The 15,377-nt window shown below is 37.3% G+C and overlaps 1 protein-coding gene across 2 annotated transcripts in view; it reads left to right on the top strand.

Moving 5' to 3' along the window:
• Nucleotides 1-929: 929 nt before the first annotated feature.
• Nucleotides 930-15,377, top strand: part of phc2b (polyhomeotic homolog 2b (Drosophila)) — a 35,121-nt gene continuing 20,673 nt past the window's right edge. The window contains exons 1-2 of one of the 2 annotated variants that reach the window (XM_087800959.1): nt 930-1,046; nt 13,730-14,111. In XM_087800959.1, the coding sequence (XP_087657085.1) occupies nt 13,788-14,111 (324 nt within the window). In that variant the 5' untranslated portion in view covers nt 930-1,046; nt 13,730-13,787. Of the gene's footprint in view, nt 1,047-7,605; nt 7,710-13,729; nt 14,112-15,377 lie in introns of those variants that run through there. The other variant, XM_087800958.1, reaches the window with a different exon arrangement.

The following is a 15,377-nucleotide window of genomic DNA, read 5'->3' as shown; positions in this document are numbered from 1 at the left end:
GTCACATATGTCACAGTAACAAAATGTAAACGTCATAAACACAAATAAAAAAGTTTTTTCTTTGCCACACCACACTTAAACATGAGGAAAATGTATGTGGGAGATTGTAATTTGCTACTTATGATGGTGGATTTGAAGTTGAAAGAGTGTCAAAAAAATTATAATCAATATATTAAAAAAAAAAAGAAAATAAATAGACCACTTTGCCACTTTAATGTATTTCGAATTGTGACCAGTTGATTCTAATAAATGTCACTATCAAAAGTCACTAATCATCACATGTTTAATTTCAAAAATTAAAAAAGTTTATATTGGATTTTATATTCGTTGCATTATCAGCAGTCTTATGTCTTGAAATCAAAAGCTATTTCAATTACAAGCATCTTAATCTTGACTTAAACTTAATTTATACATTTACAGTACACAATTTCACAAACAATGTTTTGCACATATTTTTGGAACATCTTGAATATACAGTAGACGCTAGTGGTCGTAAATAGATCTCTTTTTTTATTATTATTTATAGAGCACTTTTCTAGACCAGGGTCACAAAGCGCTTAAACAATCAAAATAAAACCCAATAAAATATATACTTTAAAGGTCAAGAATAACAACATAATCAAAGTGTCTTAAGATGTTTCTTGATGTTTCTATTTTAAACAAACACGCTGTCTATTTAATCATTTTTCATTACAATATAACAAAATAAATAAAAACTTTCTAATTTCTTGTCGCAGATCAACGTTGAAAGGGTTTGACACTCGGTTGCCATGGAGGCGACGAGCGCGATTTGACAGAAGTACGTAACAGGAGAGCGACAGAGAAAAGGAGGGGGGGGGCGGCTTCAGGGCGTGGTCACAACTCAACCCCCGCACGCTGATTGGCCAGCGTGGTGTCATGTGGTCACGCTGGAATGCAAACGAAAAAAAGTTGGTGTCGCTCTGCACCTCCGCCGCCGCTGCTCCGTCCTCGCTGACATCCTCCGTCCGGAAATGTGGTGAGAGACCAGCGAGAAGGAACGGCAGCGAGGAGCGAGACCTTCCACGGTACGTGTCCGAACCAACGTGCCCTGAAGCTGCGTGTCATTGTCGGGACGTTTGTTTATGTGCGACGGAACTAGCTAGCTTCACCCCGGGCCGCTTCACAGCATGTTTTTTAGCATTCATGCTAACGTTTGTTTTGGTGCCTACTTTTTCCACTTTTTTTAAACTTTAATATTGAGTAAAAACAACCCCGTGTTTATTGACTCTACGTCCTCCCTTTAACTATGTTTGTGTTTACAATTTTAAAGAGCAATAGATTTGTATGAGATATGTTTTGTAAAGAATATTTCACTGTAACGTTCCTGTGGTTATTATATTGAGAAAGTTATGGATTATTGAAACCGGTAAAAATAAACTAATTTCTGCTTAACCTCCTTAATATTTAGTCAATGGGGTTCAATATTTTAGTTGTGACCTTTTTGTTAATGACTTTTGATATGTAAGAATCAGAATCTTTTAATTGCCATAACTTGCCTAATATCCACCAGATTTTAAAAAGGTTTGTGTCTACTTTGGAAAGCTTGCTCGACAAAGAAACAGAACTCTAATAATGATGTTAACCATTATTTATTAATTAATTTATGTTAAATTAGAAGAAAAAAATGCTCTCAAAATATATAAATGGGAATCCCAGATTGGACAAACGTGCCATAAATTGTTTAAATATACAGTTATCGGAACATGGTGAACAGTAACGGTGTATTTTTAATTGATTGAACTCATGATATTATAGTTGGAACTAATGTAAAGTTTCAGTTAACATGGTTGGTGGGACTTGGCAATTGGCAGGTCAAAAAAACGGTAACTTGTAAATATAATATGGATTCCAATTAAATATTACTCGCCTTAAATGTTTTGCGAAGGAGTTTTGTCTTGGAAAATGTTGCCAGATATTTGTGGCTAGTGAACTGCGGTAAATCTAGGACATGTGTTATCAGTATTGTTCAAAGTGGTGACGAAAAAAACGTGAACACAGTTGAACAAGGAATACAGTGCGGCCCGACAGCTACTCGGATTTCACAATCAAACATGAAAACGCGCTGAGTGACCGCTGCCGATATCCAGGAAGCAGCAAATACACAACTTACCTACCTTCATTCTATTTATATAAAGTTACTTGATGCATTCTTTCAAACACCATCAATGATATTTGCGTAGCATTTCATCACTGAACTGTGTCGAAACCAGTTTGAAAGGAATCTGTCACTGCAAGAGTTATTTTTGACATGCAGAGGTCATAGGCGAGGATATCCCAAATGCCCTGCAAGGATTAGAATAGCCCGGCCGTGACCGTGCAGTGACCCAGATGTGCTTAAATCATGAGGGTTTTCAACTGCACTTCCCTTTTAAACCGTAAAATACTGCGGCCATCAATCTGGTAGTCTTTATGCTTTCCAAGTGCACCATCTTTGGTTTTCAAAGGAGAGGAACAAAACGATTATATATAATAAATGACTTAGAAACTACTAAAGTTACTTGTTATATGTGAATATGTGTTTTAATACTAAAGCTTGGTGAACAAACAAGTGTGAAGATTTATCATTGATTAAGAAAAGTTCTTCATGCTGTTTAAGAAGTACGAATCGTAGCAAATTAACAGAAGAGGGATTAGCACTTCCAACCAGTATATGGTCATTGTTTAAAGGTCCGATGCTGGAAGATGAGCATAAGCCAAAGATTTGTTTGGCATTTTAACCAAAACTGGGTAGACAAACAGGCCGGTTCATCTTAACCTGAGGCAACGTTGGGATAAAAGGAAGTAATGTGTTCATTTTAACTTGTGTTAAAGTGCAGACTCGGAATAATATAAAGGTTACCAAGTCCTTTGTGTAGGTACCACACCGATGCCCTTTTCAGCATCTTTGACATCTCTGGCAATTTGGGTTGTCAAAAGTATTAAAACTCAAAGTATTGATAGTCAAATTTTGTATTCGTATATGATGCCATTTTTTAAAATTATAAATCCCTCTGAAGTGTTATTTTTTTTTTTTTTTTTTTTGCAAATCTTTTGCACAAACAGTTTATTATTTTAATATTTGTGTTTAGGTTAATTCTGTAATTTGTTGCATGTTTTTAGAGTATTTTTGGCAAGTCAAAACTACACTGTGTACTATGTTTTTTTAATTGTTTATCAGGCTTTGGAGATCCATTGTAATAAGGAGCAAGTGGTGAGTTTCAAAAGAGAAAGAATTTTCCAGAGGTTAAGTTTGTAAATAGAGATTCTCTATCAAAGAACAGTGCAAATGTTTTGTTTAACTGACAGAGATTGTGTGTTTCAAAACCTATTGAGATGCATGATTTTTTGTTTTAAAGTTAAGCTTATTATCCTGTATATAAAAATAAAAAAGTGACAATTTACTTTGGCTCATCTGTACTTCTGTAAGGTGTGTGTTTTTACCACTGCTCCGTCAACTCTTGATGGTTATCATGACTTCATCAGGGTTAATTTGCAATGGGATTTAGTCTTGTTGTTTTTGTAAATTATAAGTAGACAGTGCTGAGCTTCTGAAGCCTTAGATATTAAGATAATCAGCACACTTGACCTGCACTCATTTGATAGCATGGTAGCTTTTCAGAAATCAATATTACCTGCGGAAACGGTTGTCTCAGCCATGCCGTGCTTTTCCTGCTGGTTTTTAGATGTTCGATTTGAAAGTTCAATAGTCACCTGCTGAGAGACATTAATCTGGATGTGCTGTTTGTATATCGGGGATGAATAAAGCTTTTTCTTCTTCTTCTTCTTCTTCTTAAAATTCTTTAGAAGCCTGTTTCTTTCATGCTTCTGACAGACTTCTAAACATGGTGTCTCACTCTACTCTGCAGGTCTATAATAGTAAAAGTGTTGAAGATAATATATTGAAGTAGCAATGGCATACTGTAAAGAAGCCACCCTGAGACTAATTGCAAATGAGAATTTGGGTCATTAAAATGGAAAATGCATGAAGGGCCTAAGGCACAAAAAAAGAAATTTGGGTCCATGATGGCAAGTTATTCTTTGTCAGTCTAAGGTTCACTCCATGTACACTTCCAATCTTAATGCATCTGCCTAAAAGAGAACTGTAAGACCACTAGTGTGAATTATTTATGCAGGAAAGCTATCGTACATCTCTAATTTCCCAAAGGTAATTCCCTAAGTGATACACAAAGTTCTATCCATCTATATCCCATGTTTAACCAATTCTTTAAACCTCCCTTTGAGACGATAAATCCACCAAAAACTTGACCAAAAGCTGATAAATAAACATTTCAAATAAACAGAAACTTAATCAGGCTTTAAAAAAAGTCCTGTCGACATGCGATAAAGGGCTGCAAATGTTTTCTTGACAATGCAAACTGACACTGCTTCAAAATGCAAACACTGATTTGGACACGTTGGCCCAAAAAATAGACTGCAGAATTTTTAAAAGGAGAAACGGCACAGCTTTTTTTTTCTTGTGTCATAACTCTTTTTCTAGGCCAATCTTCTAATCCCAAATTTCATTAAAAATACTGGTTTCCTTTCCCAATCCAGTTTTTGCTTTTTACCGGTAATGTAACGCAGGCTCACCAGTCAGACGAGAAGCTAATAACCTACTGTATACCTGAGCTAGATCACCAGCCAGGGCGGAGAAAACACTGCTACTCCAGGAATGAACTCTATTCAAATATAACTAAATATTTAAGACATCTCAAATCCCTTTCAAAACATTCATGCATTCCTATCGTTGGATTCTTTACAATCCACTGCCTATAAGTTAGAACCCCCTCCTTATTATTGTCAATAAAGTTCTACCTAACCTAACCTTATTATTGTCTGTTTTTCTAGTTGTTCGAACATTGACTGGCTCTCCAGATAGACATGCATTCTTATATTTTATACATAAAGGTTTATCTTATTCAAAGATTATTTTCAATATGCATTAGGTCCATAACATTAAAAAAAAAAAAAAACAACTCGACCAATTTTTAGCATTATCAATATGTACTTTTTGTATTCAAATGCATATAAATCCATGTTTAGCAATGCAAACAAAAGAACAGCATTGCTGATGGGTTGATGAATTTCTTTAAAAATTCAGTGTGACCTAACTTCTCATCTCAGCTCTTGCTTGACCTACTTTCACCTCTGGAGTAGAGTTTTTCTTGACTTCCATCCTAGAGAAAGAGGTTTTTTTCCCCCCCTTTTGCAACGTCAACCCCCTCCCGAAACAACAACACTGTATTTACAAGTCTGAAACAGAAAACCTTTTTTTTTTTTTCTATGATTGATCAGGCTAAGTACCCGAGTGTAAGTTCCCCCAAAACACTTAACCTGGATAGCAGCCAGCGTCTTTGCATCCGACTACTCAACCGTACAAGACGAGGTCCATCAAACTCTGATGGCTCAATTACAGCAAGTCTACTGTCTGTTCTCCGGATCAGAGTGCATGTGCCTTTACACAATAAAAGCCTTCACTTTCTGTGTTTGGACGTGAGCCATCAGCTATCGCCGTCCTTTTATCGATACCGATAGTTTTTAAAAATGTAAGTCAATGAAATACCTGGATATTTATAGTTTAACCTTGCATTGCGAATTGTTAAGATACTCGGCACAAGCTTTTGTGATTCAATTGATTATAGTGTTGACCCTTCGCAATTGCAGAAACGGAAGGATCAATAGAAATTGGTCAATGTGGCTGTTCCCTGATCTGCTGTATATACAAATTGTAATGTACTCCGGGGATCCATTGATTAATTGGAGAAGTAATTTAAAATGTATTGACAGTCATCATAACATAACCCGGAGCTATAAAGAATATGTCAATAGATTTGATTTCTCTTGTTCTCAAATATATTCCCTATATTCTACTTATTATACAAGAGTGAACGAAGGTTAAAGTTATTTCACTAAGGAAATTAAAGATGGTATTGAAACGGTTACATACTTACTTACTTGCATTAGCGCTGCACTTTTACTAAAGGTTTCAAATACAAGTGATTGATTTAAGACTCTTCTGCCTTGTATCTTGTGCTCAGAGGTGCTTGTTCACATCCTCGAGTAGGTCATTAAAAAGCTTTCAGAGCTTGGCCTCCCCTTGACTTCCCTTTTTTTTTTTTGTGACTTACCGCGGCTTGGCAAGGCTAGCAAGTGTGAAACTCCAAGCTTGTTGGCGGCACCGCTAGCTAATCTATATGCTAATGACAAGATGGTAATCAATGAGGCTCGCGCTCAGTTGGCCTCCGTCAATACCACAGAGCTCTGGAAAGTGACACATATGGTTTCGTTTTATAGGGAGGCTAATGTGTCAGGCTAGACTATGAGTACTAGATCATGATCTGGTTTTATCTTTATTAGTTCATATTAGTGGTTGTTTGACCTACAGTATGTAATTTTTTTTTTTTATAGCCTAAAGGTAAAACATCCTGATTTTTGATGCTAACATTCCACTTTTAAACATTTAAACCTGCAATTATTATATTGTACAAAGCTTCTTTTTATAGCTACTTCAATTTTCTTCAATTTTCTTTTCACAATTAAAATATATTATTTTTAACTTACTCCATGATCAAAAATAGTCTGGGGAAAAAAAAATCATGAAGAATTGATTGAGGAATTATATGTAAATGTTAATAATATTTATTATTATATTATTGTATTTCTCTTTTTTTGCGCAGTTACTAATGAGGTGGAATTTCGTAGGAAATTTTATTTGCTCATATATTAAACCCATTAAAACAAATACACAAAATATGACATTTTGTTTTACTTTTTTTGTTATTTAAAGTTCAGAATGAAAACATGTATTGCTCTCAATCCTGACTTTGAATAGAGATAAAAATATGATACAATTTATTTTTCTATTCTAACCCCCAAATGATGAGGATGTTTCAAACGATTGGATTTAACTTTTCTAAAATTACGGCATTTTATCTTGTTTCAAGGTCAATATGAAAAAAAGAAAAGTGGAAAGAAAAGTCACGGCACTATTTTAATTTTTCATTATTCCCATTTAATTTTATATCGGATTTAAAATATATCTGAAATCACCTGAAAATTATTTTTAGATGAGAAGTGAGGTTTAGTTTCCTGATTCTTGTCGTTTAAAATTGTCTCAAGCTATTTGTGGAAATTGGGTTTTTTATAGTTCAAAGCTGACAATCTTTGAAGGTTCTATTTCAGTTTCTCGCACGTCTCAGTCATTCCCCAGATTGTTGATGATGATTTAGTTTTCTATTTAAAGAAATACATATATATATATATATATATATATATATATATTCCATGTATGCTAAATAAATCCACGATGCACTGTGTGGGAGGGGGAGGGGAGACACATGATTACCATCATCTTCATTAGAGAGGATGCTTCTGTCCAATCGGCACGCAGCACCGAACGTAGATTCCTTTGACACCCAGTTTGCTGTTGCTAGGATACCACATAATCAGGAGGCAGGCTTGGGTCTGGTTGGCGGACCGGAGTGTCGAAACAGAAACGAGGAGCTGTGCCGTGTATCAGGGGGTATAGATAGAGAGGGGTCTGGGATTTTTTTTGTTGATAGAGCACAGAAGCGCACTCTTTCAGTCACTTGCCCAGAGCAGCCACTCAGAGCGGCAGACAAAAGAAGTGGAACATCCTGAAGGAGGACAGCACACTCCCGGGGGATGGGGCATCATACCCCAGCATCGCGTTGGGGGGGTCACAGGAGGTAGGAGCATCAGGGTTTTTTGGGGGGCTTTGTCTTAGCGGCGGCTTAGCGCGTATGCAAAACCCTAAAAAAAATGTGTCCTGTGGTCGCAGCCATTAACGTGCATTATCGATTCATTTGCTGTTGTGGTATTTCAAGGAAGGATGTTGATGGACTTGTGAGACTGTGGAGACAGTCTGTCTGTCTGACAAGCTTTTAATAGCTTTCATCCACAACCCCTTCCAAATGTGACAGTTCAGTTTTACTACTTGGACTTTTCTTTCCCGGCACCAACCAAAATATTGCAAGGAGTGTCTTTCATAGAACACTGTGACAACGTGGGGGTGCTTGGTTTTTCCCATCTTCACTGATGGATGGGTGACTCCTCTCAGGCAGACAGGGGGCCAAAGGCGTCATTACCAGAGGGGATTCCCTCCCCACTCATGGCATGGGTAGCAGACTGTGGGATGTAGGCTAATGACCGCGCACAGCTGAGCGAACAGGCTTTAGCTGTGATAGCAGTGCTTTGTTTACAAGCAGAAAAGCTTCTCAATCGGCTTCATATTTGGACATTTGTTGGTCAGTCATGACGGTAACGCATTGCGGATCAGGTTTGCACTTAAATAAACACAATCTCATTAAGTTCTCCACAATATTTTGATGTGTCACGGTATAGAAAAAGGTTGTTTGTGGTATTGAATTGTCTAAGAATTTTATTGAGCTTTCTGGCTACATCAAGAGTTAAACTGTCATCAACAGATAATTTAATCGTACGATTATGTTTCAAAATCATGTTCCATCCCTCGACCGTTAGCTGCTAGTGCACACCATTATTTCTTCATCAGCTGCTAATATTGTGTCTACTCATGCTTCAGAGATGAAATGATACGATATAGAAGTTTTTTCCTCAACATTTTTGAAAAAAATGTTTCTAAAACATTCATATTCACACACACAATATCCCGAGAAACCTACCACTTCCCCTAACAAATGGAGACTTTAAACACTACAATAAAGCAAGAACAATTTCATGAATAATTAAAAATTGAAGCACAAGTATACTGTATATTGTATTACAAATATGTCCACCTTGGGTCCTTTCAACATATGAGAAATATTTATATATACATGTCATCAGAAGCTTGTGTTATATCTTTGTTGCATTTCTTATTGGGCTGATATTGATTCTAATATCCATTAACCTTTTTTTGGCATATTTAACTCTTTAGATGCCAACTCCTTTGACAACAACGGAGCTATATTTAGAAATAATCTCTGTTCCTTTAAAATGAATGAATGATGTTGATAATGGTATTTTTGTATCAATTTAATTGACCCAAGAAATTCTAAGACACAGAGAAAATTGCCACAAAAGTCCCCCCCCCAAGAGAATCAATATTTGTCTTAAAGCCTTCATCAAGACTTGGCCAAAGTAAATATTTCTATAACACTTCTTTTATCACTGTAATTCTCAAGATTGATTATGATCCAATTGCACCTTTTTAGAGCCGTTTCTTTTAATCAGAGGCGTCACATGTCGACACGACGTTAATGACTCTTGCCTCGACAAGTGTTCCCAGATTGCCCTTTGATACGATTTGCCTCCAAGTTCTGCTTGATTCTGCCACTCAAATGGATTTTTCTCAGGACAACCGCTGTGCAATTTGCATGGACTAATTGAATATGGAAAGTCATGCCATCGCTCTCATTTGTAATCCTGCACAACCAAGCCGGCTGATTTTGAATAGAATAGTGCTTAAAACAATGTTGTTTTCTTTTGTCTATTGTTACAATGGGTCCAAGTAGCAATCACAAATGTTCATTAATGGTACCCACGCCTTCTGTCTTTAAAAGCTTCTTTCATTCCTGCACATTTTTTCTTTTCAGATTACAAATTAATCAATTCATACTCCTTACCGCTTAAGACCACATTCTACAGGGGAGAGGCGTGGGACACCCTGGACAGGACTGCAGTCTGTCACAGGTTACACAAAGACAGACAACCACACACAAACGCACACACAGCTACAGACAATTTCCACAAGTTCCCAATTGACCTCTGTATGTTTTTTGACTGTGGAAGGAAACCCACGCGAGAACATACAAACTCCACACAGAAAGATCACAAGTTGGCTTCCTCCTGGCCTGGAAGCCAACAGTTAACCTTCTTGCTGTGAGGCGTTTGCACTTACCTCTGCGGCACCACGCGTCCCAGATTCCTTTTTATACAAAACTGTGCAAATCTAAAGTTGAGGTTAAACCATAAAGGAAAAGAACATGCTTCCCTTCTAGAACCCGAGTCAAACTCATGGGCCTGGGGCCAAATCTGGCCAACCAAGTCATTGTATGTGGCGGATGCTTTGCTCAAATCAAAGCAGATGGATCTTCATGTTGACCTGCTGATCTCTGAATATTTAAGTAAGTAAGTAATTAATATTTATAGAGCGCTTTTCCAGACCAGGGTCACAAAGCGCTTAAACAATCAAAACAATACTCAATAAAATATATACTTAAAGGTCAAGACAACACAGAGAACAACACAGGATTGTGTTTGAAATGAGATGAGAAAACAAGATTCTTCCAGTAAGGGTCAATCTGATGTTGATGAAAAGGAACACCGACAATGAAGAAGACGAAGCCTCAAACATTGTGACAAGAAGTAGGCGTCTGATTGCAATTTTGTCAGACAGTTTGGTAACAGATTTTTCTTCCCGCAACTCAAACTGTTAAAAAGATTTTTGCACCCTTGTGTGATTGAGTTTGACACCCCTTGTTCTGGAAGCTTTGGTTCAAAAGAATCCATGACACACGGCCTTGAGTTGGTTTGAGCAAGCGGTCTAAAAGAGGTGTTTGTGTATTGATTTCTTTAAGGTGCCCACGGTATTTTATGTTGTTAATTATTTATTTTTGTTGAGATTCATTCAGTTAAGGTTGGATTTGTGTGATTTATAATTGTCCCACGCTATTAAATGCACCATTTATAAATAGCCCTGCCTAATAAGTTAAGTCTAGACTTTATTTCCCTATTATTCTACCAATAGATGTCGTCATGCTAGTAACATGATCAAGCATTTATGTCGCATCATGTCTTTTTTTTCCATTATGTGATGGAGTCTTGATGACAATATTCCGACAAAAACGACTAGTACATACTGAGGACGTTCTTACTTACATGATCAGGAGTCCTAACATGTTTTTCTACACAGCACAACCACCACCCAATCATAGTTAATACTCTGGTAACTGTATGTTATGCTGTGAACGGTCCAGAGCTTTCACACCTATCATTGATAATGGTTTTAAGCCGATAGTGTGATTACAAAAGTACTTTAAATCTTCTAAATATATAAAATGTACTATAGGGTTGTTTTTTTTTTTACGGAAGAATATATTAATTCCATCCAAAATGAAGTTGGTTAGAAAAAAACTCAAGTTCTTTTAAAACATGCACGTTAATCTTAATCTTAAAATAATAAATTGACTTCCTGATATGGACAGATTGTTTTGATTATGAATAGCTGTCCGTTTTCACAGGGGTCAAGATTTGGATGCAAACAAGTCTCCTGTCTCTGGTCTTGCAAAGACCTTTCCCCAGTTTAAGCAACAACCCTGCAGTCCTGTTATTCATCATCATCCGTTTTATTGTCACAAGTTTACATCCATCGAGCTTTCAAGGCTCTGAAGTTTCTCACCTCTTAGTTCAGATCAACTTTACAAAAGTTTTACCGCCTCACACAACATTTAAAATCTACGCCAGATATGCTTTTCCAGTTGTTTCCTGAAACATGCGTCAAGATGGTGTTGGTAATTATGTGAGGGGGTTCAGCCGAGGGGCTGTGCATTTGTGTGTAATCTGCTCCAAGCACCATTGAAGTGAGGTAGGGGGGTTGTGGGGTGGCTTTAGAGCGGCGGCATGGTGGGCGTCTGTATTTGCCCCCTTATTTAATTACTTCCACCACACGCACCCTTCCCTCTCCATCTCATTTAAGCCCCAGAACCTGCTCGTTCAACCTTCAACCCGAGTCACCGGAGCCACCCCCCCACCCCCTTTCTAGCTAAACACTCATCCTCTAACCTCGAGGTTAGAATCCAGTCCTCCCTTTGTTTTTAGAAAGATTTCAGCTCCTCTAATGCCGCTTTTATCCTCTTTGGCGCCCCAAACTCATGCACGCCATTTTAATGGTGCACATGGGGTTTAATTCTAATGGATCTCAAAATGGTATTTAAAAATAATCGGAAGAATCCTACTCTGAAAAAAGGATATTCAAGTTTATTAGAAAGGGTGAAACTTTAAATCCATAGTTAAAAGCATCATGAAGTGATGGAGATCCAAAAGACAATTGTACACTAAAAAAAAAAAAATGTTAGCATCACAACATAAGCATTTTCCTGGATATGATCCATTCAATAACATGGGATAAATTGTGGCCCTTCCAGACTTTACAAAAGTTATACATAATTCAAAGATGTATTAAATATTAGACTTCTTCTTTAATTCAAGTTACCAGAAAGAAATTAGCATTAAATGGGTATTGGCCTGTTGTAGTCTTAAAAAAAGGTTAAAAATCTAACAAAATAACTCTTATATACTGATTTATTATGATTAGTGATACATTTAAAAGTGGTACGCGTTTGTTTCCCTCTAATAAACCGATGCATTATGTCGCCTGTCATTATCTTTCCTGTTTTTTTTCTCTATTTGTCATATATTTTTTATTCTATCCTGTGTTCACGAAAATGCAAATTCTTAAAGAGTCATAGAAAAGTCAGCCGGAGAAAAGTGAATATATACACGACAATTAAAGCTGTTTCTGATTCAGATGTATGTTTAAAAGATCGAATGAATATGTGACGCTCCAACTCAATACTTGTGTATTCCACCACATTCGGATCAGTGTGTGTGTGTGTGTGTGTGTGTGTACGACTTTATAAATTCCTTCTTCTAATGAACTAAATAACGTTTGAGAGCCCCTCTGCTCGGATCTGACTGACACATCTGGAAAGAGGCAAAGGAGTTGGCTAATAAGTTGGTCTATAAAACAGAAATGCAAGTAAACACAATGAGACGTTTCTTTTATTCATCAAACGCAGCAAGACGATAAAGTATTTATAGCAACGAGCTCCATCGTAGCCGCACAGTCTCAGTAGAACCTTAACTCATCTTTAAACGGTCATTAAAAAAGGGGTGTTTTTTTTAGTTTTTTTTTAAATATTCTTTGCATTCATATTTGTTATCATTTCAGCTACTTTTTTACGATCTCCTGTTTTAATCCAGCCTAATATTGAACGGGTTGGGATTCAGTCGCTGCAAATATATAGTGTTGCATCAATTTGAGCCCCCCGGGGCCGCAAAGGTTTAATTTCTGTTTGTAATCGCAGAGATAATGAAAGGCGGGGGGAGCAACTGATTCGTATTAAATTGTGTTTGTTTTGTTCCGGCTGTTCTGCCACATCTGCTTAATTAACTTTCACCGACTGCGTGTGCTTCGTTTATGTTAAATGCTTCAATGTGTAATCCAGGCCTTCTCACCAGATGTCCTTTCTTTTATCCCAAATCGTTTGCCGCCCTCATTACCTCTCCTAAATTGAATTCTTGTGTTTTTTCTCACCAGCCGGCTTTGCTGTGAAAAAAATGAAGTCAAGTTTTTGTTTTGGTATTTTTTTTATAGTGGTACTCTTCGCCAGGGCATTTTATGATTAAAGAGCACGTTCAGTGAACAGAGGTTTAAAATGATGTTTTATTATTTTAATTGTGTGGTTGCGGAATAATACATTGATGCTGCTGAACAATCTTTCATTCAGACTTGAAAGTGCCTTAAAGATATTCCAATTTGATCGGAAAATGTTCCTCTTAGGCAAACAGACACTATTCCAGAGCCTTTGTCCACTTTGAGAATGAACAAACGGTTAAAATAAAAGTGCTTTTACACTCTTTTATCGCCTAAATATGGAATCGTTGTCAGACCGTGTGGGTCCTTCATATGGGGTGAAAGTAGTGTGGATGTTTTCTCATGTTTTCACATCTTTTCTCTCCCCCCCAGACACAGGAGAGCCATTCAGAAGAGCCGGGGGTCAAAGGTGAGGAGAGCAGGGGGCACCATGAGTGAACCGGGGGCCCCTGCCACCACGACAGCCGGCAGTACTGGGCCCACCACCACAACAACTACTCCCACCACCACATCCAGCACTCCCAGCTCCACTGCGGCGGGCAGCGGCAGCAACAACAACAACAACAACAGCAGTAGTGCTACTACAGTCAACAGTAATACTATTCCAACTATTACTACTTCTGCCACTATTAGTGTTAGTGGTATTAGCAGTAGTAGTACGAGTAGCAGTTCCAGTAGTGGTACTACAGCAGGAAGACAGACGGTGCCACAGATATCCGTTTATGGCGGGATAACTGACAGACAAACTGTTCAGGTAAATATTAAGAAACCTGCACTTTTGAGTATAACATTTTCTTTTACTTTTTCTGTGCAAACAATTAAATGTTAGATAAAACTATCATTTAATATATGTATGACCGGCATAAATATTTTCTGCAGCATAAATCCCCATTAATATTGTCTATTTTATTGAGACCCCAGAGGTACATTTCCATATGGCAGCTATTTCATATTGCAGCATTAAAATGTAAAAAAAAAAGATTAAAGATTAAAAGAAGAATTTTAACTTCAGAATTTAGACTGTAAATGTCACATCAGAATGGCTGCTTACCCTGTTTTGGACTAGCCAAGCTAGCATGCAGTTGAGGAAATGTATACACTTGCTTTACAGTTCAAAAACTGCATTTTCACAATCATAAGCTAATGATGGGTTGTTGAGTTTACATGGAATGACTGATGAGGTATCATGACTCGGTGTCTTTATTTTAAAAGACCACTAGATGGCACTCTCAGTTTGAAAATGATGCCATTTTTCGTTGAATTGGTAGATCAGAGCCAACTATTTTAAAGCTTAGAGTGACATCTAGTGGTCTTTCAAAAGAGACTATCATGATACCTCATCAGCTGTTTCAAGAAGCCTCATGAACTCATCCCTACTATAAGCGGGTTGTAAAAGCCACCAAATGTGAGTGTTCTAGGGTGAAAAGACATGAATCGTTTTCATATTAAATAAAAAATGCTGTAGCAGCATAATTACAATAATCCAATTCATGGAAGAAATATTTTCAGACTTTCCAAACGGGTGAAAACTATCAACGTCCTTTGGGAAAAATGGCAAAGTTAAGGAATTATGTTGACAATGACATTAAATAAAATTGAATTAAATTTTTTTTTAAATTCACAACACATTTTGACACATCATCTCTCAATTGAAAGCTCATGAAATGGACCGATAAAAGTGCCTTTTGAATGATACAATGTAGAAGTCAGAGTCGATGTCTTTTCCTGTTAAAGGAGGGAATTCTTTTTTTCCGCCTTAAAGCTTCTGACCTTGTGACCCCAGGATTAGCATCAACACAGGCCTGACCCCCCCCCCCCCTTTCATTCGCCGGTCCACTTTTTAGAGCTTACTCTTTGACAGCGGCTCTTTCTTGCCTGTTTTGACTTTTAAAAGACGAGCACTTTTGTCTCCGTGTGACAACTGATGGTCGTTTATGGTCATAGTTGAATACCAGCACCACTGCTGATTTCACCCAGTTTAGATCTTGGGTTTTTATTAAAGCAGGCAGCGAGGACTCTC

This window comes from Callionymus lyra, chromosome 10, assembly GCF_982586985.1.
Source record: "Callionymus lyra chromosome 10, fCalLyr1.hap1.1, whole genome shotgun sequence".
Lineage (NCBI taxonomy): Eukaryota > Metazoa > Chordata > Actinopteri > Syngnathiformes > Callionymidae > Callionymus > Callionymus lyra.
This window is presented reverse-complemented; position numbering and strand designations above follow the sequence as displayed.